Source organism: Empidonax traillii, unplaced genomic scaffold, assembly GCF_003031625.1.
Source record: "Empidonax traillii isolate 1590-97213 ecotype Southwest subspecies unplaced genomic scaffold, ASM303162v1 scaffold4:size3804566, whole genome shotgun sequence".
NCBI classification, from domain to species: Eukaryota; Metazoa; Chordata; class Aves; order Passeriformes; family Tyrannidae; genus Empidonax; species Empidonax traillii.
In genome coordinates, this window is record NW_020955197.1 from 3,388,922 (window position 1) to 3,414,730 (window position 25,809).

Sequence of the window (25,809 nt, forward strand, 5' to 3'; positions counted from 1 at the left end):
TATATATATATATATATATATATATATATATATATATATATATATACAGGGTTCTTTAATACCTCAAGATAGCATTAAGAGAATAACCCATGGACTTGTTCCCTAGAGCTATCTTTATTAATTTAGGGGAGAAAATCAGAGAACTTGGCAAAAAGTTCAAAAGTGCACCACACAAGCTAGACAAAAATGTTCTACTGCAATACTGATCCAGCAAATAATATTCCACAACACAGAATCCCATCCCTCCACATGAAATCCAATTCCTCCAGCTCCAAGCCACCCAAAAAATCAAGAAAGGAGCAAAGAAATAGAAGAAGAGGGAGCAAGTAAAGAGAAGGTTAAAGAGGAAGAGACAGCTACCACTGGAACCTTGCAGAAGACCAGCTCTCACACCTCCCCACGGCAGTGTGATGGCAAGGTCATGACACAAGGCAAACACATGCCTGTGCTTTTATCTGCTCTGATCTCTATGGCAACCCCTCCAGCCGGGGTCTCTGACCCACCAGCCACTCTGGGGTTCCAGGCCAGGGTGAGGGGCAGTGTTCTCACTGTCCCTGTCAATCTGAGGCTGGGTTAGACCTCCAGGAGGTGTGGTGTGTTATAGTCTGCCCGGGCTGTTTGTGACTGACAGCTACTGCGGAGTTTCCCCATGTGGGTTCCAGGGGCCTGCCATGAGGGATACAACACCACCTCCATAAGGTTTGATCCATCCCTTCCCCCTCCACACACACACACACGCACCTTCCACAAAGTGGTTCTGACCCAGTAATTGCTGACCTGGTGTCTAACAGTCCTGTGGCAAAAAACTTAGAGTTTTCTGTTCAGTAATTATTAGTAGTTAGTCCTAGTTATTAAGAATTAAACTGTTTAAAATAAGGTTTACAAGAATTAAATTAATACCTTTATAGTCCTGACAAACCAATAGTGAAGGTATAAAGATGCAACAGGTACAAAATAGAAAATGCAACTGATCTTCACTGTCAATCAAGAAATGCAAGTAATAAATGTAGTCATTTAACTCTGAATACTTTGATTTGTTTTCAGTGTCATTGATACAAATAAACTAATGACAAAGGTTGTTGATGGTTATTTCTTCATGTTTGCATAAAAAATATAACTGCAATGTTAAGTAAACAAAAGATAGGAAAAACTTCAGTAAGCATTCAGGGTACCGGAATACTTCATAAACAGCAACATAGGACTCATCCAAGGCCTGGAAAAACTGTTCTTCCATTGTGATATTTGGAAAATTCAGATTTAAAATCAAGTGTCCAACCTGCTGTCAAATTTTAGATGTCTGCAGCTAGGTGGTTTTGGCTTTTCTTTTCAAAGAAATGCTTTATTGCAGTGGTGAGTTCAAAGCATTGCACCTACTGATTTAAGCTACAGTGACAAAAACACAGCAGTTGAGAAAGTTTTGCTTTCAGGAAAGTTTTGCTTTCAGGAAAGTTTTTTCCTGATTCCATTTGAATCAGAATGCATGTCTTCTAGTCTCAAGTTGTAGAAGAAAGGAATAAAAGTGTTCTAAAAAGCTACCTTTATTCACTACAAAGCAATGACAGATTTCTCACGCACTATCCATTCAGTGCATTATATGACACAGAAATAATCAAAAGTCATCTCTCAAACACAGAAAGGACCAGAATAAAGTGTGGAACACCAAAACAAAGTCTGACAAACAATCACCATCTTGCCATTTCTGTATTTCTAAATTCTAAACTGAGTGCTTGAGATACAAGCCGAATATTATTTTGAGCTCTTTTTATTGCTTTGTAATTTAAAAAAATCAAACCCTGACTTTCACAATGAAGAGTCTGCACGCACTTGATCAGTGGGGCAGGAATCCCTTCACTTCACTAATGTGGCAGAAATCCCAGTATCTGGTTTGATTATCTGGCTGTAGCAGTATCTCGTCACGTGCCCTGAAGACCAACCATCCTAAGGCACAAGGCACTTTGAAAGTTTCTCCGATACACTGAGAAAATGTTACTGAGGGTCAGAAATCCCTGGCCCCTTTCCTGACACTCACAGCCAACCTGCTCCAGAAGAAACACTTCAGCTTGCATCTAGACAAAATTCCACCTGGTTCATCTGTCAGCTTCCCCTACTCTTTGAGGTCTCTTCCGTCATCCAGCACACCCCTATCAGACCGCCTTCCACAATTTTAGTTCTGCCGAGCAACAGACACGGTGATTTTCAGACTCCGAGGCAGCGCCGGCGCGTTTCCAAGTTCGCTCTTCGCCACTCGCCCCCAGTCTGTCCCCGCCTCCCCCAGCCCTGGGGGGACCCTCTTCTCTCGGTCTGAGGACAGACCGCCCCTTTCCCGCTCCGCGGTAAGGTGCGTAGCCAGGCCCGCAGGGCCGCGCCGCCAGAGCCGCCTCAGAGGGACTCCAGCGCCGCCTTCCCGCTGCAGGGGCGGGCACCCAGCGGCGCCTCCGCCACCCGAGGAGCCTGGGAACTGCGCAGCGCCCGGCCAGGCCGCGGAGGAGAGAAGGCGGCCGCGGGGAACCCCGGAGCTCTGCGCAGCTCTGCAGCCCATCCCAGCCCTGTCCCGCCCGGGCCGCACGGTAAGGGGAGGTGAAGGGCAGCCCCGCCGGAGCCACTCACCCAGAGGCTCCGCGCCGACAGCCCCGGCGACCGCGGAGCGTCCGTAACAACGTCCCGGAACGGCCGCGCCGCCACATCCGGGGGCGGGACGGGGAAGGCGGGATCGCGCCGGGGTTTGAACGCGGGGCGCAGCGCCCAGCGGGGACCGGGCCGGATCGAGGGGCCGTAGGGCTCCAGCACGGCCCCTGCTGTCCACGCCCGTGGCCTGTGTACGTGATCGCCGAGGGGCTCCCCCACCGCAGCGATGGGGCTCGCTCCTCAGATCTTGTCCGGAAGCGTGGCCAGCCCGCCGCACCTCGGTGGCGCTTTCGTGAGAGACGGGGCGGCGGGTTTCCCCCCCCGGCGGGCGGTGAAGAACCTCCCTGCACCTGCGGTGCCCGCGCAGCAGCGGGGCAGGGGTTTGAACGGCAGAGCCTGCGGACAATCCCGGTGCAGAGCCAAGATGCCAGACCCGGGGGGCTCGGCCCTCTGCAGGGCCGCGGTTTGGGTGTGTCGGGCCTACCCGTTACCGCCTTTCAGATGTCATAACGGTGGCAGGCAGTGAGGGCTTAAACTGTGGTGTACCGCCTCAGGCAGCTTTCTTTTTTCTCCGTGTGTTTTCCCATTATAATGGAAAAGAAGTAGGAAATACTAGTCAGACCTTGCAAGCAGCTTTTCATGGTGTATATTTTCTGTGTTAACGTTTCCTTTTCATTCTTTTTTCTTTCAACAGATGGCAAGCAGCAGCCAGAAACGGATAATCCAAATAACTGGATTTAAAAAAAAAGAGAAAAAGGCCCTGCTCAAATGGCTGTTTAAACTGAACTGTGTATTTATAGATAGTAAGGTACTGTTCACTAAAGTACAAAAAAGAGGGTTAGAGCAGAAAGCAGAAATGCAAGTCTTAAAAGAAATGACTGTGCTTTAGTTTAGTTGTGTATAAATAGCCAAGGAATTTAAACTGTTTCCAGTGATACAAGTGTGTTGTTTTGTTTTTGTTTTGTTAGAAATACAGAAATTGTACACATCTTGTAGCAAAAAAGCTGTGCAAGAGTGAAAAGATCTTAGCTGCCTGTGCTGCTGGTGAGTAAAAGGTTTGCTGTTAAATTTCATAGCATCTGGATAGCAGCTGGATCTGGAAAGGAGCCTTAAAAGTATTATCTGTTTTCATTTTGTGAGTGAACTGTCTTACAAATCCGCATCCTTCTTGCGTTATCATCGATTTTTAATGTAGCATTATGTTCAAGTTATGATTTACTCTTTTTGTTTTGATTTTTTCCTAAACTGTATTCCTGCTCTCTCGCTTTGTTAGATCTGCACCTGTTACCAAACAGAAAGCTTTGTTGTATATTAGATATTGCAGTCGTGAGCAAATGACTTGAACACTTGAAAATGGATTGCTTAAAAGAGAATAGGGAGAATATGGACATGCATAGTCAGAGTGGATTTTTTACACCAAATTTATATGCAACATGCAGTGGTAAAGCTCAGTCTCTAATTTCCTGTTTATGCAGCAAGAAAAAATTCCAGACTTTTGCCATTCTGACACAAGCCTCTGGTCTTTCCTCTTAGTTGCCCTTTAACTGAGGCCTGATGCTGCAATCCCATAAATAAGCAACTAAAATGCTTTCAAAATGAGAATTCTGTATTTTAAGATTTCATTATAGCCTGATTACAGGTGAGGATTCTATGATGAGTTTAGGCTATCTTGTAGTTATATCACAATACCAATTTTAACATGATCTTTATTTTCCCAATATCATAACAAAGTGCTAAAGTAATTTTTAGAATGGATAATCTTAAATTAAGAGATAATAGAAATAGATAGACATAATTAAACATGTATTTGGGTTTAAAGATAATTGTAAATTTCTTGATTTCCTGTTTATATGTAGGGATGTGTATATTTATATATATGTATTTTATATATATATATGGATGGTTCCTTGTACTAACGTAAAATTTTCATCTCACTCTTATCAAAAGGAAATGACCAAAAGTTTCCATGAGGGAAACAATATTAAAATGCCTATGGATTTTTGGCATAGCACTTAGTTTTAAAAATTCTAAACCTTTGAGTTAATGTTTTCTCATTTTTTGGAATTTAAAATGTGGAGATATTTTCTTGAACAGAGTGGAAGTGGTATATGTGGTGTACCACTACCATGTAGTCCACAAAACTCTTAATCACGTTTCTCTACTTACAAATCTTCCCCAATAACGTCTAGCAGTTTTTAATCCTGAAGAGGTGCTATTTTTGCATAATCATTGGTCTTACTCTTGATGGCAGAGACAGTGTATTCATTCCTACTGCAAGTAATGAAGAAAAATAATGTTTATATGTATTTAGAGCTCTGTAGGGTTGAAAAGTAATACTTAAGGATGCCAATTGTGCTGACAGAAGTTTTGACTTGGAAACTTCAAGTGGAAGTGGTTTTAACATACAGGTTGTGCACAACATACCTTTTTCAGTCATAACTACTGGTACCTATGCTAGGTTTTGTAAAAGTACCATCTGTGCTCCAGCACTGAGACATTTTGCCAGTCAACCCTGCTGTTCTGTGAAACCAATTAGGTTCACACAATTCAAGTCAATTTCTCTTACAGTGTCTTCTGTAGGTAGTGTTTCAATACAGGAGCAGGATACTAACCACTGCTCTTGACCTGAACCTGTAAGAAGAGAGAGACAGAGAAAAGGGGAAGATCATTACGTACTGTATCAAAAGCATACGTGCGGAAGATGAAAGAGGAGAGGCGGAGGAGGTGGAGCCAAGGGATGAGAGAAAAGGGTGTGAAAAGAAGAAAGGGGAAAGAAAAAAGTCTAAAACTGTGTCCCCCGAATATTGATATTCACTACACTAGCCGTGCAAGTAATTTTGAGAATATATAAGAAAAAGAGCTTACATCCTAAAAGTTTAGCTCTTCTTTTAAGTCTTTGGTGGTAAAATATTTCTTCATTTTACTACATTTGTGTAAGTGTCAAATGGAATTAAAAATAAAGTGTTTGACAAGGTTCTGTGGAATTCATAAGAACAAAATCTGGGAAGCTGAAAAGATGTATTTGGAGATTTTTGAGGAGATAGACAATTATTTTATCTAGGAAGGGTAAAAAGGCACTTCGTCATTAAAAGAAAACAGAATGATCATTTTCAGTGGCATTGTGAGATTTTTGATTCTAAAGTCTGAAGTGGAGAACTCTTGTAACAGGAAGAAGTTTTAAAATGGTACTTATAATTTCAGCTTTTATTTGCACAAGAAAGGTTTAAGTTAATTTTATATTAGTTCTTCAGCTGATTGCCATTTGTCTGCACAAAAAAAATCTCTTGTGGTTGACAGTTCATTTGCTTTTTAGGAAAGTGGGTACTAACTAAGGAGTACATAATTAATAGTGCTGAAAGTGGCAGATGGCTTGATGAAACAACGTACGAATGGGGATATGAAATTGAAAAAGACACCCATTATTCACCTCAAATGCAATCTGCACCTAAAAGATGGCGCGAAGAACTGACATTCTCTAGTGCTCCAGGGGCCTTCCACAGATGGAAAGTTGTCCTCCCTGTTAAGGAAGGTGATAAACGAATGGCATCTATTAGAAGGTAGGAGTATATGTCTTAAAGCTTAAGTAATGCACAATGGAACACTTACTGTACGGTTGAACATATTTTTGTTCTTCCATCCCAGTTAATTTGGCCCATAATAACCTCAGCTCTCCAAAATCTGAATTATTTTCATTAATATATTTCCATATTTTTATAATTACTTTAAATCTGTAACATCATTACTTTTCTTGCTTTCTTTTAGTAGTGTCAAAAGTAACATGCATTTGTGTATGTTTTTATCAAGTAAGCTGCTAAGAGAAACTTCTTTCATGAGGCAAGAAATATAGACTTAAAATTTTTATGAGTGTTGTTTATTTCATGTGGTTGTTAGATTCAAATAGTAGCTGGAATAGGATACCTTATTTCACTTGACTGGGTGACCTGAGACTGAGTCTTATGAATCTAGGCCACAGTGTTGTTATCCTGATCGGTCTTTATGTCACATCTGTGTAACAGCTTCTTGTAGTTATGAAGATCTAATTTGTACTTATCAGATGTTTCTAATATATTGTAAATATATATAGTTTGTAAGGGGAGGACAAAAGTATGAATGAAAAGCAGAGGAAGGGGAAATGATTGAAGTGCAAGAATTCTGGGACTGTGTTTTTCTTTTCCATACTCTTCTTACACACTCGGATTCATTTGTTTAAACACTTCGCAAAAGTACAAGTAGGGCATATTTAAGTAATGTTTGCATCTGGTACAGTAAAAGAAGCATCTCCTGACACTGTTTTAGAGCTCTCCATTCAATCAAAAACTGTCCTGCTCTCTTTTAAATCCCAGTTAGTTAGGAGTGCTCAGGTCTGGGCATGCCACAGATGCACAGGCAAGAAGGGAAGTGCAGTTTGGTGAATCATAGTACAGGGCTGTGTGCTACATCACAGGTGCCTGTCTCTTTGTAGTTCGTGGAGACGAAGTGACGTCTAGCTAAAGTTACCATCTTTTGCTTTTGCCAACTGAATGCATTCTAAGTATGCTATTTTCCTGGCTGAGTGGAAGAGTTTATTATGTCCTGCCACACTTGTGAAAAATGCTGCTTCTTTTTCCATAAAAACTGCTTATGCAGATCTTCACGATAACACTGTTGAAATGATGTCTTGCACAACCGTCTGTTTGCAATAGAAATAACCTTTTACAAGAACTACATCAGCAAGAGAGGTAAAGAAGCAGTTTTGTGGAAGATGTCTTTTTTTTTTCCAGACTGTTTCCCATACACTCAACATGGGAATCCTTTTACTCAGTCAATGAAAAACTGACAAGCAGATATTTTTTGTTTTCAGCAAATACCCTTTTCAGTCATAAAAGCCACTATAGCTTTGGGGAAAGACCGATGTTTCTCTAACTTTTAAAAATACTGTGTCTTTTTAACTCTCTCTATGCTCTTTCTGCCTTTAGTGACTAGCTGTTGGACAGGTAAGTGCGTGAGACCAGCAGCCTTTTCTTTTTACATACCTGGATTATGAAAAATAAAACATATATCCAGATTGTCATAAGACCTTATTTTTTCCAGCATTTTTTTGTCTGGCATCTTTTCTAAAACATAGGAGTACTTACAGTAGTACAGCTCTGGAAATTGTCCCTAGGAAAATTCTGTGTAATGGTGTCCCAAAGACAAACAAATCTCTTCTCTGTATATGATATTGGACAGCACTAATGCTGTAAATGTGTTACAGAAATGTGTTATTTGTATTATGAAAACATCATATTACATTACAGAAAAGCATTGTTCCTTTTTTTGTGAATTGCTATATTTATCGGAAGATGTAATTGAAAGACTGTCATCATTTTGGGGGAGATAATGCAATAAATTATATCTGCTATCATCAAATTTGATATTTGAAAAAGTACACAAGTAAAGCTTTCTATCGGATAGGTAGGAGGCATATATTGATTTTAATTAATAGTACTAAATTGTGAGGAGAAAGACATCTTTTTAAATGGGTTCTTTAGTTTTCTAAAGGCTATTAAGTGCCCTTTTATATTTCTAATGAAGTTTGTGCAGTGCCATACATAAATACATGCCTTACTCAGTTGCAGTTATGTGCCTGTAGTCTGTGAATTGTATTGTAGCTTTAGGCAGTATTAATATAATGCAGTAAACATATCTTTCCAAATAATGTTTATTTAGAGTTCTTCAAGCTGGAAAGGCAACCATATGTTCACCTCATAATGCAGAGCACAGTATAACGCATATATTCATCGATAATAACGTTTGTCCTATGCAAAACAAAAAATGTCTCTCAGAAGCTCAGTACTACTCTTTGCAATATCTAGGACATTACCTCTTTGAGGTGAGTAAAATAATTTTACTGATTGCTGTAAACAATGCAGTGTTAATAATAGGTATATGATCAGCCTGAATGTTTTGTAATTTGATTTAAGGTAAGAAAACCTTCTGATTCTGGGACTGTGTATCCAAGAGGTAGGAAGGCTCATGAATACAAATACCTGAAGGGAGGGTGCAAAGAAGACAGAGGCTGGCTGTGACAGGACAAGAGAACAGTACAAGCAGAAGCACTGGAGGTTCTGTCTGAAAGTCAGGAATCACTTGTTTATTTTACTGTGAGGGTGATGGAACACTATAAGAGGATGCCATCTGGACATGGTCCTGGACCAGTGCAGAATTCACTAGAATTTTTCTTACTATTTCTTTTAAGAGAGACACTCAGTAATTCATAGTTGTTTGCTCACCAGGTGCACTGTTCAGAACTTCTTAGTACTTTGATCTGGAACTACTCAAAAGCCTCAGAATATTCTTTTAGTATGGTAGTTCTTCAGACTCTGGGGTGACTTTATTCAACTGCTAATTGAAAATACTACCTTTGCAAACCAGTAAGAGCTAAAACTATGTTTGTTACTATTTGAAAACCCTTTGGATTCTTCAGATCCTGTGCTCCCTGTAGTAAAGCTGTTACAGAAGGATGAGAAGAAGGTTGGAAGGTCTTAATGTTTACATCCTGAACAAAACACAGCAATGTGGGCTCTTACTCTAGTGCTCACTCTCTTAATGAAACTTATTCAGGGAAACTGTTCTCATTTAAACCTTTCAGCTAAGATAGACACATTAATAGATGAATGAGTGTCAAGTTTTTATGGCTCCTCCACCTTTTATTGATCTCTATCAAAATCAAGTGTTTCTTGCTATGCACCTTGAATTCCTCCCATGTCTGATAACAGCTTTCCATCTTAACCAGTCCATTAATTTGCACATAACTTTTTTTCCCTGGATTTCATAAAAATAATTCACCTTAGAGGCCAAGAGAACATTGGTTTTCTATTTAAGTGAATCTGAAGAACTGAGAAAACTGCTAAGCTTCCTTGTCTCTTGAAAGGAAAAGAACAAAACATAGGCAATCAAATCGCAGCACTTGTCCAAACATACTAGGTTTCATCAAAGAATATTATGGACACACTCTTTTCTCTTTGTCCCAGAAGTACTTGGCATATAATTCATTTGATTGTTCCAGCTTTGTAAATTTGTATTCCTGCTATTTGACTGCTACTTCTAGCGAATATAAATCCTCTTCCTCCCCTGAACATCCATATATGTGTCCAGATGATGAATTCAGCAAAATAGCATTATTTTATTATTCTTTTCAGGGGAACTGCACTCATGTTCAGACTATTCTCAGTGTGAAATTTTTTTAACCAAGTCCTTGCTTCTTGTTTATATTTCAGTATCTATTCTTATTATCTCAGCCTAGTAAGTACTGTTAAAATACTCTCTGGACTGTCATTGGTGATTTGATTCTTCAAGGTGTCAAATTTATTAGTTTAGGATAGTAGAACACTTGCATGATTTTAGGGAGCTAGTCTCAAACAGTGACTTTAAATGCTTTGTTGGATGCATGCTGGAGTTCATAAATTTTGCTGTGATTGTACATAAATTGTTTGAATGTAACTGTTTTTATGAGCATGTTGAAAATAATGTGCACAAAGTGCTGCAAGAAGTAAAGACTAGTTAATGCATCAGAGTTCAGTTATCTTGGCTCTTCAAAAGCTGTTTAGACTCTCTACCAAAAATACTTCATCTTCTAAATGTGCAACCAACTCAATGCTTGTTTAGAAATACAGTTATGCACATGCCAAATACATTTGTTTTGAACTATACATTTAAGGGAAAATCTGAAAATAGAATGAGAGAATCCGTTATGAAAACACAGCTCTTGCTTCAGCCACAGGGATTGTGACCGAGTTAAAAGTCAGTTAGGAAAAATAAATATGGGGAAGGTCACAATGATATTTCTTATGCTACAGCTTCCTACAGCATCAGTAGTTTGTTTCCAAACCCCCCACTGTTTATCTGCTACATGATGTAAACCCTTAACCAATTGTGGAAACATACATAGGCGCAGAAAGGTTTACAATACAACATATAGATAGACTCAGCACATAAAAAGTTGGTTTGATGATTAGCTTTGAAACAAAGTTGTTTTTTTTTGCTCTGCACAGAATGAAATACAAAATACTGAAGATATCCAAATGAACTATGAAGATATCCAAATGAACTATGAAGATATCCAAATGAACTATCCAAATGAACCAGACCGAGCCATGTCTAAAATGCAACTTACTAGAATGAAAAATGCCATTATAAAACATATGTATTTTGCAGCGGTAAGCAACAGTTAATGCTTTGTTAGCATAAAATGTATATTTCGTTTTAGTACTGAGCTAATAAAGTAGGTAGTTTAAAACCTTTTGAAATAGTAATACTGCCTTTCAATCTGCAGTGTTTAATAATGCTATATTTACTATAACTACCATTAGTTAAATTATAATTTAGTAATGGCAATTGGTTGACATGGCTGTGTAGAAGACACAGTGAACTACTTGAAATCTTGGTATAATATATGAGATAAATAATAGCAAATCTTCAACAAAATTGAATTACAGTGTTTCTGTAAATTTCCTCTTATTTTTTCAAACTAATCATATCGTAGAGCTGGTATTTTGTTGACTCATATGAATGTTCTTTATCATAAGTCAAAAATGGAGCCAGTGCACTCCTTTGGTTCTATACTGGCACATATCTAATCCTGGTAAGAGTGCTACATTAGTAATTAAACCCACTATTTCATATCTAGAAAAAAAAACAATTACTCTGAGTTAGGATATATTATCTCGGTAGGTGACAGTGATGCTGATGATGGTGTGTAAGTACTCTTGTAGGATCTTGGTTACATGAAGTACTGAAGTTCTTAGTAGCAAAAGAATTAGAATTTTTAAGTCCTCAAGGTATGCAATTTTTAAACAGAAAATCAGCAAATAGAACACTCATGAAGCTTAAATCTATGCAGCTTCAAATGCTACATCTTCTATGGGTGATGTTTTATCAAGGCTATACCCCCCTGACATTAAAAAAAAAAAATGTTCACTTTTCATGTATATTACACACAGCAACTGCACTTGTTCAAATTATTAGGTAGTACATATGTACTACACATTACGTAGCGATGTGCAGATGGAGTAATGGTAATCCCAAAGACGTCTTTTCCTAAAGACTGTTTTGTAACATCTTTTGGTAAGGTTGTGACACTAGGTGATAACTAAATATAGCAATAATAGTAATACACTCTTGCACCTACTGCCAAATCTTTACATTATAGGTGACCTGCGAGAGGAATCCAAAGCCTGCATGAAAACACTTAGTGTTTAATGTCTAATCTAGAGAGAATGTCCTTTTATAGCAACCACATAACAACAAATAGGCAATAACAGGAAAAAAATGGAAGTAAAAACTGCCATATTTTATTCCTTTTGGGTCACTAATCCTCTATTTTATAATTTTACCATCCAAATATTAAAAAGACAAATATAAGGAGATTGCTATGTTGAATGTTATTCTTGAATGATGTTTAGTAAAAGTTGTTGTTGGGGAGTTTTATGTAGTATTTATTGAATGAGTTGACTAGTATCCAGTGTGTAGATTGACTTTATTCTGTTTTACAGACTGTTATCCACAGATTTGCTCAAACAGACCAGCTGAACAAATGCAATCCACAGGTAAGAATACTAACAAAGAGGGCATGCTGCATATATGGAATTTTGTTATGAAGTTAGGCAAACACACTTTCATTGTAAAATTAGCTTTCAAAAAAACATTTTAAAGTTTCTTTGTTATCAAAACTAATAAAATTATTAAAGCCTTAAAGAGCATCATTGGATGTTGAATGTTGTTTGTTCTTGCAATACTTTCAGTACTGTCCCTGTTACTACAAAGCCCTTTAATCCTGCTAGTTAAGAGAACTTTATCTACTAATGTAGAAAAAAAGAAACAAAGATGTACTGTGCAGTGTACTATGAGTTAGAGCATCTTAAATTATCCAAGCATGGTAGTTATGCAGTGACAATAAAGTGAAAGTGTACACAACTTTTAGCACTGCTCACCTGTTTTTGCTAGTAGGGACAGATTTTAGCCAAAGGTTGTCTCAATATAGAAAGAAGCAGTAGTTGTTCTTCCAACACATGCCTGAAATATCATTATGTGGGTTTTAGGGTCAACTGAAGCACAGATTGCAAGTAGAATACTTTGTTTTTCAATCCTGTTTCATAATTACTTTGACTTAATTTCTTTTTTTATACTATTTAATTTCTCTTTTTTATTTCTATTTTTTTTTTTATGGTAACTTCTGTTAGTTAAAAAGGGAAACACTTAAAGTATCTATTAGCTTCCTGTATTTCTTGGTAGCTGAAGATTCTGTATCTTTATGAGCGATACTACATAAATAGTTACTGCAAATCTCTTTTTTTCTGATTTCTTTTTATTGACACAATAAGGAAGGGAGGAGAAAAATACTTTTAAAACATGAACACCGCAATGCTTTGTCATGGTCCAACACCACCACTGATCGGCAAAATGCTGTGTGCATTTCTGCTCGTGAGCAGATTTGCATTGAAATTTAATCTTAGTGTTTAGTTTGTTGAATAATGGGATAAAAATTTTATGTTTCTTGTATGCCAAAACTGGGTTTCTGTATTCTTTAGAAAAATATAATTTTTTGTTTGGAAATTTTAAAACTAATTGTAATACTTTCCCTATGCATGACCTATCACTCTCTTACATTATTTTGTGGAATATTCACTGGTAGATTTTGCATCTGATACTAGGCTTTTATAGGCAGTATAAAAAGCCATATTTATGGCTTTTATAAACAGCTCGAAGAAAAATTTCCAGTAATACTAGTGAAGTAAAATCAAATCTACAAACTAAATTCACATGTTAGAACTACCTACTGTGTTCCACCAACTCAGTTTGCAGCTGCTAGGAAGGCTTATCTAAGTCTTCTGTTATCATCATCCCAAAAATATTTATATCTCTTTTGTCAGCTTTTCTTCCACATTATGCAAAGTAAAACACAACTTATTGTGTGTGGACCTTAATTTTTCATTTGTTTCTGCTCAAAGTGTTAATGATTGTACCAGCAGTGCTTCACAAGATACTGCTGATTCCTCATTAGTCAGAATGCAAGCCAGTAGAACTTTGTGCAGCTCATTGGCTATTCAATCTCTTTGATAATAGCTGTCTTCTGATACTGAAAAAAAATTTTTGCCTCAGTTGTGTATCACCCTTCTTTACCTCTTAGAAATATGCTCAGCCAGTTCTCCATTACCTCATCGTCTTGAATGCAATGCTAAAGGCCTCACACTATTTCCAAAACATCTTTGATTTAATGTATTTTCAAAATAATGCATCAGTGTTGCTTTTTTTTTCTAGTACCAAAATTTTCAAAATATAAAGGTTTCAGTCACAATATAAAAAGTTTCATGTTTGTGTGATCAACCAGATGCAGGTCAGTGGTAACATGCTTGTACTTGCACAGTATACAAGATCTTCACACATCTTAAATCCAGGCAGCATAACTGTTTCATTAAACAGTTTATGACTGCTCTTTAGATGTGCTGTTTGAATATAACTAACATTACAAAAGTATCTATGCAACCATTATTTCCAAATGAAATTTTAGTACAGATTTTAATGATGTATATGTGAATGAAAAAATTGAAATAAATGTGAGTTGCAAACACCAAATGTACAAAACCTTGATTAAAAGAAAATTGTATAGATGAACATCTTTATTTATTGTTCATATAATAATGCATGCATTAGGAATTATAAATGAAGCATTTACAGAAGAACTAAGTATCTAATGCTAAAGTGGAGTTCATTCACTGAGACTTCAGCTATGATAATGGTTATAATTTCGTTCTGAATCTTTTTCATGTTTGACCAGAGCCCCAAATGCTTTAAGCTTATTACTGGAGCATTTTTGGAAGCTATCTAATAGCAGTATAGTAGACTTCAAATCCACAACTGGACTTCAAGTCCATGTTAATTTAAAATTTTAACTAATTTTAAAATGATTGGCAGGATGTTTAGGTTGGATAATAGGAAAATTTCTCCTCCAAAAGCATTGTCAAGCACTGGAACAGGATGTCCAGGGCAGTAATGGAGTCACTATCCCTGGAGGGATTTAGGTGTGTAGCTGTGGCACTTAGGGACATGGTTTGCTGGTGGACTTGGTGGTCCTGGGTTAATGATTGGATTCAATGTGTTAGAGCTCCTTCCGAACCTAAACTACGGTTCTATGACTCTATCTTGAGTAACTTTATCTAATGTACATTAAAAGACAGGGCTTTTGGCAGAGATCATAAAGTCTGCAAGTTGTCAGGGACTAAAGCAACAATAAATTTATGTAACTATTTAATTCCCAGCAGTCTAATCAGTCATTTTACTGACTCTGCTTCTTCAGTTTTGACTCCTTATCCAAGTTTCTTTGAATTTACAAGAGCCTCGGGCTGTGGTCAAACAAAAAAGCAGGATTTCAAAAGAGAAGTTATTGGATATGGGGAAGCTGTGCTTCAATTAGTAATATCTCTGCAAGTAATTTGTGTGTCTGCTTTGGCTTGAACCTGAACTGGAGGAAAGGTATAAATAGCAATGTAGCTGAGATCTTCAATAGCATTATTTGTGCGTTTTGGAAAGCTGAAAGTACAGACAGTAACAGGGAAATTGCACAGCAGATACAGCATCTCATGAAAGCCATTAGATCTGTTTGGGTTCTTTGAAAGCCTGAAAAGTGTTTTGCATTGTCGTGAGTGGCAGAGAACAAGCAAGAAGCCCTGTGCCATTAAGATCTTCAGAGCTTTGAAATCCACTGGGGCCACTACCTGTGCAATCTGTAGTGTTAGATGCTTCTCTGACATTCTGTATGGGAATAGAAGAACTAGGGAGATTAAACAGTTACATTGTTTATAGTTTTATAATGTGTACCCTTAAATTACATATTTCATGGGTTTAATTATGTTTTTATTTATATTTTTATATTATATTTTATTTATATATTTTAATTATGTTTTTAATTATTTTAAATTATGTATTTCACTTTTCTCTGACTTTCTTAGCTGTTCCATAGTACTCACTGTCTTACTGCTTCAGCTGTATGTTGTGGGATGTACTGTGCACTTGGAAATACTAAAACTCCTTTTCATATTTTTCCAGAATAAATTGTCAACAAATTACCGAATGCGCGGACTGTAATTTTTTTTTTAAAAGCATAGATGTAATCTTATCTAAGAAGAGAAGCACATTCTGAAACCTAATATATTTTCAATGAAAACGTAGTTCAGGAAGAGGGAGGGCCTTTCTAAAACAAAATTATCTAGACTGGACCAGACGATAAGTAATTTTTTCTAGTTTAGTTGGTAATCATTCCTGTTACTTTAGGAATTATATTCTCCAATTTAGTACTCCCACTAAAATCATGTGCCACTTCCTCTCCTTCCTCTTGAGCAGGAGACACAAAAGGCAAAGATCGTGTGTTGAGATAAAAACAATTTACTGGAAACAGCAATGATGTAAGAAAATGAACAGTAGGAGCAACAATATTAATAACAAAAGGTAGAAGAAAAAAGGATTCATATTGAAAGCCTACAACAGTAAACTACTGGATGGCTCCCCCTGCTGCATTTTCTTGGAACAACCTTCTCAGAAGCAGGAGTCCCTTTGCCCTGCCCCAGGCAGTAACATGAGAATAACTTCCAGAATAACCTCTGTGTCTTAGCCATGCCCGCTCCTGGCTACTGCAAAAAGGAAAGAATGACTCTTGTCCTGACCAGAACCAGGACATATATTACCAACATTTTACTTAGAAATTTCCTGTTGGCTAAGTTAAGTTAGATGTGTTTTTATTTAAGCTGTTATTTTATTTATGAAGATGTCTCATTTCTAGGTTAAAAGTACTGATTTGTCCAGAGGCAGTTGGTATATACTTCAAGGATTAGTGGAAGAACATTTATTTCCTGATGTAATCACAGAACTTGCTGCTGGCCAGAAGTACCGTATACCTCCCGTGCAACTTCTTCATTCTCTTCTAGAGTATTTCCTATTGGTGAGAGCTGAAGGCTAAAGTATTTTAAAAATTAAAGCAATAAATGGAAGTATTATGATCTTTGCTCCTGACATTCTGTTTAGTAGTTTTTAGTGATGTGTTCTCTATGTTCATCAATGTGCTTGTGTTACCAAAAAAAAAAAGAAGAATTTAATACTTAAAGATTTCTTCTGTTTTTAATTAATATTTATTTGCAAGCCATATGAATGTAGTGCTCTCAGTATTGTGGAAGGCTTGGTCCCAAATAATTTTTGTTACATTTAGAAACAGCACTATGCTAGTAGGCCACAGGTAGAGACATCAGTTGAGAAGGTTTGTTCTAAACTGTGCATTCAGCTGGAATATGACTCTAGAGTAAGTTCTTTTTTTTTCTTCCTTTTTTTTTAAACTATGATTTTTTTCTGCTTATAGTTATGCATTAAATTACGTGTAACTTCAGTGATTAAAAACAGTCTTTTGGTATTGTAAAGAATAAGGAAAATAAATAAACTTATTGAATATGGATCTTTGGCTGGTATGAAGCCATTATTATTTTCTCATTTTATTACAGGGAAATGCTGATGCAGTATTTTTTGCCAAAGTTTGTCACGTTTTGTACCTTATTCTCCAACGTGATCCTCCCTGGAAGTCCCTGTCTATGTTGAAGTATTATTTGGATCTTCTTCAGTGTCCTATCTGTAAGAAAGGTACATGGTCTTTGATAGAGATGCTTGTAAGGTAAGAAAGTTTTTAATGAGATACTGGATGCAATAGTTGTTATGTTACTCCAAACTCAGGGACAGGGGAGGAAAATTTACTTCCTATTGCATCAAAGTCATGTTTTCACCAGAATAAGTTACCTGTACGTGAAAGTGTAGAATTGTAACAGATTTGGACATTTCACTTAATATTTCACAAAGTGTTAGCTCACTGTCAGATGGATTTTTTTTTTGAAAGAAAAATATGTACATTTTCTTAGCCTTCTTTCTTTTTAAAAAATGTTTTATTTTACTTTTTATGCTCTCCGCAAGTTATAATAATCTATGTATTATTGCTATTGTGGTATGTATGTGTATAGATACACACAGATAGATACGTCTTCAGTTATAATGAAAATTCAAGCTTTATCTTACCAAACATGAAGTTTCATGTTGTATTTTGATTTTAATTATAACCTCCACCATCTTATTGAGAAGTCTGATTATATCTTATACCTCTACAAATGCAAGACAGTACATAGGAATTGTTTGGGTAGTTAGTCTCTGCTTTATCTTAACTCATTGTTTAAAATTTATACCAATAGAATTTAATTATTCTGTTTATTTGGAAGAGAAACTATACATCTTTTTATTGCTATCATAAAATCTTAACATTTAAATACATTGATACAACTGTGATTACACATATATAAATGTGTGATTGTAAGCATGTCTTGAAGGGCATTGAATCAGTATAACTGGACATTTAATAGTTTTTATTAGGAACACGTCACATGTAGTAGAAGAGAATTTGTTTTTTGATGAGGTATGTTATCTTTTAGTACTTACTGCAGAATGTCAGTTCCCAGCAGTTGTATACCTAGTGGTGCTAGTACTCAAAATTCTAGCCAAAAAACGTGTTTGCATGTTACTTAAGAATTATCTCCATCATACTTGACAGTCTGTAGTCCTGTCAAATGGTATGTGTGAACTGCTATCTGAACTAAGGTTTGTAGGATGTTGCAAATGTTACAGTGTCTAAAGAATATTTTAAGATTATCTTGTATTTAAAGGATTTTAAAGAAGTTTTGTTAAATGTAGTAATTGTACAATAACTCAGGTAGAGACAGACAAATGAAATACAGTGGAAATTATTTAGTTTACACTATTATAAAAATCTTTATCTGGAACACAGAAGCTCAGTCACAAACATGTTTTTTGTTTTGTTTTCTTTTCTTTTTCTGAAAAGAGCTTTTAAACCAGAAAATTAGGCTTTAAAATATTGAATGTTGCTGGGGAGCAAACTATTTCCTTGTCAAAACAGTCAAAACTCAAAGATGACTTTTTTGCCGCTAGATCAGACTATGATTGCTGTCATACAAATGGATATTCTGGGTTTTATTTTTCAGGTCTTGCCTTTATGGCAAAACCGTTTGTCATGTGGAACCAGTTTCAGGGAGAGAAGATGAACAGAAGATAGTTCACAAAACATTATTGAAGTTTTTCTTTGATTTAGTAAAAGCTGAAGTAGAGTTTCTGAAAAAAAGGTGGGGTTTATAGGATAATACTTTCTTATTTTTCTCAATTTCAAACGCATTTCTTTACCTACAGCAGCTTGTATCCTGATTTTTTTATATCCCTGTTAAGATACTGTTCTACAGAGATGGCAGGTTAGCATTTTCTTTTTATGTCTCAGTTCTAAGTTTGTTTATTGTAATTTGTATAGACGTTTTCTAATCATGTTTTAAAGCCTTTTACTTTTCCAAGCCTGTTATTTCACTATATTACAAGTTTCAGTGAGCACTTGATTTTGCTCATGTTGTATTTTTAGCTTTGCATTGCTTCAGTATTCATCCTTTGAGGTAGACAAGCAGCATTTTGAACATACTGATCTTTATGTTGGGGTTTTTTTTAAAAATTCAATTAACTTATCTTCCTACTATCTTAGGGAGATAATTGTCTTTCCTTGGTTTATGAAGTATAAAAGAAGTCTCAGTTTTTCTCTGCCTTTATATAGTAAAGGTGGCCTTTACTTTATGTAAATATTGGCACAATATTCCCCCAGTCTAACAGTCTAATAGTCATCATTATGGTACTTACTATTCAGAAACTGTGTCTGATCTTTCCATGTTTAAAAATTGCCAAACCTGTATGTGTTTTGACAGAAGACAAGGTTTCTGTCTGGTAATTGTAATAAAAAAGTGGCATAAAGCTTTAGGTTTTTTCCCTTTTTTTTTACAGTTTGGTTGAAGGGATCAATTCACAGCATCAGCAAGTCATGCCACAGACAGTTCTTTTGAAGACATTTTGGCTAGGAAGCGGAACCTCAGTGCTTTTTACCAAACACATAAATATTCTAGCAGATTGGGTCATACTTTCCCACAGAGAATTGAACAGAAAAAATGATGTGAGTATGAATTTTATACTTTAAAATAATGAAGACTGACAATTTTTTTTAAAGACATTCTTTGTTCATTCTTTTGTGAGGAATTATATATAAGTATCACAGCTGCTTGTTATATCTGCCTTTTGTTGTGAAGCATGCTGGTTTTTGCTCCACTAAAGGAAATGAATTGATCCGTAAGATTCTCATATAGATGTGTAGAGAAGAAACGAGTCATGAGTAGTTTGTTGGCTACATTCAGATGTTCACATGCCCTTACCAGCAGGTATTACTGTAGTTATTAGGGACACCAGCTTAACACATCCTGTCAAACAATATGGTGTAACGAAAGAGGTGATTATCGTATTTTACAGTGGTAGGATTCAGGAAATGTTTGAAAGAGAAACCTAACAAAACTAATACCTTTTTGCTATTTTCTACAGATATACATTATTTTACTCTAATAAATGCCCTTTTTCTTCCCAGTTTTTTTTTCTTCCCAAGTCTTTTAGTTTCATTTGGTATCTTCCCTAGGACTTTTCATAAAAATGGAATTGAAGACAACTTAATTGCTGTTCTGTGACCTGCTGACCAGCAGGACATTGACCTGAAAGATACTGAGTGTCCTCTATACCACCTCTTTCTTTTCAGAAGCAAGAGGCCTTGTAAAATGTCTTTGACTTCTAGATTCTAACATAAAATAAAAACTTAACTGCTATCTCTGCATTCTCTTTTAAATTATTGTGAAAGCACAGAATAAATAGATACTTCATTCACTTTTTCAATACAGTAACGGAACAATAGAAAATCAAGTATTCTGGAGAAAAAAAGCACTTTCAATATAATACCTAGTAGTTCTTCATTATGTTATGAAGGCAAAAAGATGAAACATAATGAGAGCTTCATGCATCTTACCTAGACAGACCTCCTACCTTTTTTGAGGGCTATCAAAGCAAAACATTTTTAAACAGTGCTCCTTTTTATCCTTGGTCAAGATATTTTAAAAGTGCCTAAAATTAGGCTTCTATACTCATATTTATATTTAAACAACCTACCTTTTCAAAGTTACTGAGCACCAAGCAGACTTATATGCAGTTGGTATCAGTGACTATTCTGTTTCTTTGGAAAATGTAACTGCTTTCATATTTTTCCTAGTGTTGAATCTGCAGTTTAGGTATAGACACCATTTGCTTTTTTTCTGCTATTCCTTCTTTTGACAAGTTTGAGCCCTGTAAGTCATACCTTTTTCATAAACCTTTCTTTGCATTGTCACATTAATCACTTGTGTCAGACTGTATATATGAAGAATAAGCTTAAAAAAAAGAACAAAACATAACATAAAACACAGAGATCTACCTCTTGTTTAGATTGTTTGCTTTATATACATATGTAAGAATTGTGGTTTCAGCACAAAACCCAGATGCCTGTTGCTTTCTCACTTTGATCTTATGCACTGTAATGTACAGTATCCCTGCAGATATGAATTCTAGCCTTAAAAAGAAGCTTGTTGCCTCATAATATATGTAGAGTTTTTATGTTATTTCTAAGAGCCTTATTTATTTATATATTGCGCTGCACTTTCTTTCCCATTACATTTTTTGGCAAAGATAAACTCTAAACCAAAATACCATATTTTTATAATCCAGCTTGTCATTATCTCTTCCTTCGCTCTCAATCTTATTAAAATGATTTTTCTATATACTCAGAGACTCCTTTTAAAATTCCATTACATAGTTTGAAAGGTCATTTGGAAAGCCAAAAGAGCAGATCCTCCCCAGCTGTGCAGGCAGAATTGTGTTTTCTCCTTCCTTTTTATCATTTTAAAGATGTATAAATCACAGTATTTCTGTGTCATTAAATATAGCATACAGAGTGCAAAATTTTCCTTCAGTTTGAGAGTGTGATTAATTGTTACCAGTTTTGGTTTTAAAAGCTGTTCGTTTAAGAGGAAACACCTTGACTTAGGTGTTCAGAAACCTAATTAAAGGAATGACTTTCAGTATTGTTACTATCTGCATGGTCACTGAAATTAAGTGATTTATAGCACAGTTTAAAGGACTGACCGTGTTTCCCAGTATATTAGGTTGTGAGACGAAACAAACATGCCAGTTGTGATTACATGCAGTTCTTCAGTGAAAATGTCTGTAAATAGAAACAGATGAATAATTTAACAAAATTCTTCCTTGGGACATATCTAATGTAATCTTTTCTAAGTGTTAAAAATGGGCAATTATTAATTTTTTTAGCTTTTTACAATCCTATTCTCTCTTTTTTGATTCAAGGAGATTGCAACAAATAAGCACTTGAGTGCAGGGAAAATATTTGTTTCCTCTCTTCTAGTGCTGATCTGTTGCAAAATTATGTTTTATTTACGTGTGTGTTTAAACACGCTATGTGAAAAGAGCAATCAAAAAAAAAAAAAAGGAAAACAAAGAATGAGGCACTATAAAGACTCAAGTTACATATATGAATGCATTTGCTTTCTGGTGTTAGATAGAATTTGCAGTATCATAAAAGCACCAGAATAAAATTTGTGACAGGAAATTGGATGCCCTTATGATTGCTGGGTTAATCTGTTGGTACAGCTTGGAGGAATGAAACTGAAACACTATTTTTGTAGTTAAAACTGTATTGCTGAAGAACATGGAAGTTTTTCCATCACTTGAGCTTTTCAAATTAATAGTAAATATAATTTTAATATACATAATGTTTATTATTTGTTATATTATTTAAACGGACTTGATGCAGGAATTCCTGGTCAAAGTTCCTTGAATCAAATTTGTCAGTTCTGTTTTAGAATTTGCACCTGGAGTAGCATTGCATGGCTTTTCACAGTGTCACAGTTGGTATCAGAAGTGCTTTTCATCCCTGAAAATAGTTTTGTTTGTTTTTTTTTTTAAGAACTGTCTTATGTAACCTGACAAAGAAGTGAAAAAGGCATTCATTCTGGTTCTTAGTTGCATATTATGAATTTGTGTGGTGTAAATTTGCAGACGTAAAAGTCTTTCCGGTCTGATCACTTCCAGTGGCTTTTTTGGAAGTATGGCATTTTTGGAGTACTGCATTTACACCACATGAAAAAGGACACAAGAGAACAGTTCTAAAATAACTCTGTAATTCAAAACAAAAAAGATTAATTTTCCTCCAGCTTAAAAGCTTTCCTATTAGCACTTTTATGTGTACTAAAAGAAATTGTGGAACTTCTGCCACTGTAGCACTGTACTTGACTTGGCAAACCATTAAATGGAACAGCAATGTAGTTACTGGGAAAGGCAAACACCATAACTTCGAACATGCTCCCTTCCTCCTCCTTTCACCAGCTTTTATTGCTGAGCACAATGTTTAGAAGGTCTGGTCATTTTGGATCAGCTATGCCTGCTATGGCCCCTCCTAGCTTCTTGTTGTAGGGGCAGAGTGGGAAGAAGGCCTTGTCACTGTCATACATGGTAGCAAATTCCATGTTTAATGGAAATGCTCTGGTTTTTTTCCTTTTTAATATTGCATGTGTTTTCATTGCTATGTTGGTATTGTTTTGTGGTTGAAAATATTTTTAACATGTCAGTATTTGAATATTTTTAGAACATATGACCCTTTCAGAAAATTTCAGCAATTTCCCCCTCATTTGTAGCATAGGACCATTTATTTTGAAATATTAAGGAGAAGCTCTTGATTTGTCCTACTGGTTTTTTTACTAAAATGTCAACCAAGCCTTCTCCAGTTGGCAGTATCTGGTTTGTCTCATTAGCATGCAGAGACACTTAATTGGGCAAACATAGCTGCAAGTAGTATATCAACTGCATTTTATATGCAGCTATATACCTGAGTATGAAAAATTATTAATACTTGCAGTATTAACAGACATTATTTCAGTATTCTGCCTCAAGGTCTGCTTTCAACCTCACCATTTTCTTGAAAGTATTTCATAAAGGAATTAATTAAGCTTGTGATTTAGAAACAAGAAAGAGAATGTAAATACTTGTACTTTACATCTGTATCTACCTCAGATTATATGTCTGTGTCATTGATTCTGTCACTTAACCTCTGTTAAAATTGTGCTTATTTGCTGCATTTTTGAAATTTATTTCCTACAAAGAACTATTGATGGAAATAAATTATTCATCCAGTATTTTGCTTTGGGGTCCAATGATAAGAGGTCTGGATACTTAAAGAAATTTAAATGCATTTCAGATGTTTTAAATTGTTCTTCGTTTTCTGTTCCTGAATCCTCAGAAGACAGGGAGTAATGTACCCTTCTTAATATTTAAATTTTAGTTGAAAAAAGCTATTTTCAGGTTTTTAACATCCATATCAGTGTTCTAAGGGATTTTTAATTGTGAGATTGCACAGTACATCTACAATAAAGTATTATGACACATTAAAGCAAGGGGCAAACCAAATCAAGTAGAGCTTAGCAGAGTAAGAGGAAGTATGACTGGAAGCAATCTGGGAAATCACATTCCTAACTGATTTTGTCTGGCCACTTCTTAAAAACCTTCAGTGATCAAGGTTATGCTGCCACCCCACACCATGTTCATTTGTACTTGTGTTTATTCCTTTTCTTTAGAATAACTGTTTTTCTTTTCTTTTGAATAACTTTTCTTTTGAATAACTGTTAACTATAGGGACACTATTTATGTAAGTTTTTTGACAAATTACTTTATAATGTTTTTCTTACAAAACTCATCTATGTCAGAGTCTCTGTTGCTCTTAGGTATGTCTGTTTGACTTGTGTTCAAACTGGTTTTGGTGCTTCTGAGCTCCTGAAGGAGTCCTATTAAATTATTTTAAACCAACCTAGAATATATTTTCTTCTCAAACAGAACAAACCATTGATTTGGGTGTGTGTACATATTCAGTTCAATTTCCCTCTTAATCAGAATTGTCTAGTTTCAAGTACTCCTCTTTCACTAGATGCCATGTATCAACTGCTGCTCTAGTGTAACAGTAGTGATTTTTTTGGTAGAGCCTCAGGTAGGTGTCTTTGGTCAAATGAATTTTGTGTGTTCCTACTATGGTGCATGTGTTCTTTCAAGCTGTGCTTTTATAGATAAGTTTTCTGTACATGTGGTCAGAGGAATAACTTACTTCAGAGTCGTTGCGTAAGGTATTTCTACATGGCACAGAAAAGCATTCAGTAGCCAGATAAGATTTCACTTTGCACAGACTAACTAAGACACTACAAACACTGCTTCACCTAAGCAGTACTGATAAAGTTCTCACATGGGTGAGCAATTGCTTTGTCTATCCATAGTAGGCTATCCATGTCTGGATAGCATGCTAAATTCCTGTATATTATCTTGATGGCTCCTGAAGAAAATACATTTAGGCTTTTTTATTTACACATGATCATCTTGTGCCACAGGGGAGAAAACGGTGAGGCTAATACCCGAAGGTATGTGTTTTTCTCGAAATTTGCACCTGCTAGTCTATTTAGAAAGAAGTTTCCCTTTGCAAAGTGGCTGCCAAAGATTTTTGTGTTGCAGGACACTAACACCTTCCACCATCACAAAAGGAGCTTTAATTTCATGGTGAAGTCTTTAGGAAAAGAGAATCCTAATAGAGCAGGGAGAAGAAAAGCCTCGTATTGTCAAATACAAGGTTAACTGGAATAAGTCCAGTACCTGAATCTTACGGTTAAACAAAACCCATCTTAGAAAGAAATCACATAATTGTACTGGGTAAGCTTTGATCCCATTTTGCATATTGATTTAGACAGGATGTTTCAAATAACTTGTTTCGCTCCAGTGTGAAATATTAATTGGTGTGGCATCAGTGACATTAATTTTGTTGACCTGGCTGCAACAGCTAGGTTTTGAGCAGAAAAAGAAAAGCAAGTGAAGGAGTGATATGGCAACAGAGTAGGCTTTTATCTAAAGATATCCTCTTTATCATAGACCACATTATTGCTGGTACATTATCAGTGTGAATTTGTTATACAGTACAGGTCTATAGACGCTCTTTGTTTTTTTCCATTTAGGCTTTCAGATGTGAAATTGCTGGTCTATTAAATGCAATTCTTGGAACTGTAGTGGAGTATTGGATCATCTCAGGTTTCCTTATGGACAGAAATGTGTTTCGTCAAATAGCTGATGATTTGGCACAGTACCTTGCCATTTCGTCTGATGGTGAGTGTTAGCAAGGTCTCTTAAAAGTCTTCTAACCAGGTACACTAA

The 25,809-nt window shown here is 36.1% G+C and overlaps 2 protein-coding genes across 6 annotated transcripts in view; one reads left to right on the forward strand and one right to left on the reverse strand.

Annotated features, from left to right (window-relative positions):
• KIAA0825 (KIAA0825 ortholog) overlaps window positions 1-2,789 on the reverse strand; it is a 238,079-nt gene extending 235,290 nt beyond the window's left edge. Inside the window, exon 1 of one of the 3 annotated variants that reach the window (XM_027878183.1) lies at window positions 2,608-2,789. The gene's annotated coding sequence lies outside the window, so the exon portion shown is untranslated. The other 2 variants (XM_027878158.1, XM_027878149.1) reach the window with 2 other exon arrangements.
• SLF1 (SMC5-SMC6 complex localization factor 1) overlaps window positions 2,688-25,809 on the forward strand; it is a 33,800-nt gene continuing 10,678 nt past the window's right edge. Inside the window, exons 1-13 of one of the 3 annotated variants that reach the window (XM_027878211.1) lie at window positions 2,688-2,816; window positions 3,320-3,433; window positions 3,594-3,669; window positions 5,939-6,182; window positions 8,314-8,476; window positions 10,638-10,676; window positions 10,710-10,802; window positions 12,138-12,191; window positions 16,418-16,576; window positions 17,127-17,293; window positions 18,663-18,800; window positions 19,495-19,660; window positions 25,614-25,761. In XM_027878211.1, coding sequence (XP_027734012.1) covers window positions 3,320-3,433; window positions 3,594-3,669; window positions 5,939-6,182; window positions 8,314-8,476; window positions 10,638-10,676; window positions 10,710-10,802; window positions 12,138-12,191; window positions 16,418-16,576; window positions 17,127-17,293; window positions 18,663-18,800; window positions 19,495-19,660; window positions 25,614-25,761 — 1,561 coding nt within the window. In that variant the 5' untranslated portion in view covers window positions 2,688-2,816. Of the gene's footprint in view, window positions 2,817-2,939; window positions 3,199-3,319; window positions 3,434-3,593; window positions 3,670-5,938; window positions 6,183-8,313; window positions 8,477-10,637; window positions 10,803-12,137; window positions 12,192-16,417; window positions 16,577-17,126; window positions 17,294-18,662; window positions 18,801-19,494; window positions 19,661-25,613; window positions 25,762-25,809 lie in introns of those variants that run through there. The other 2 variants (XM_027878195.1, XM_027878205.1) reach the window with 2 other exon arrangements.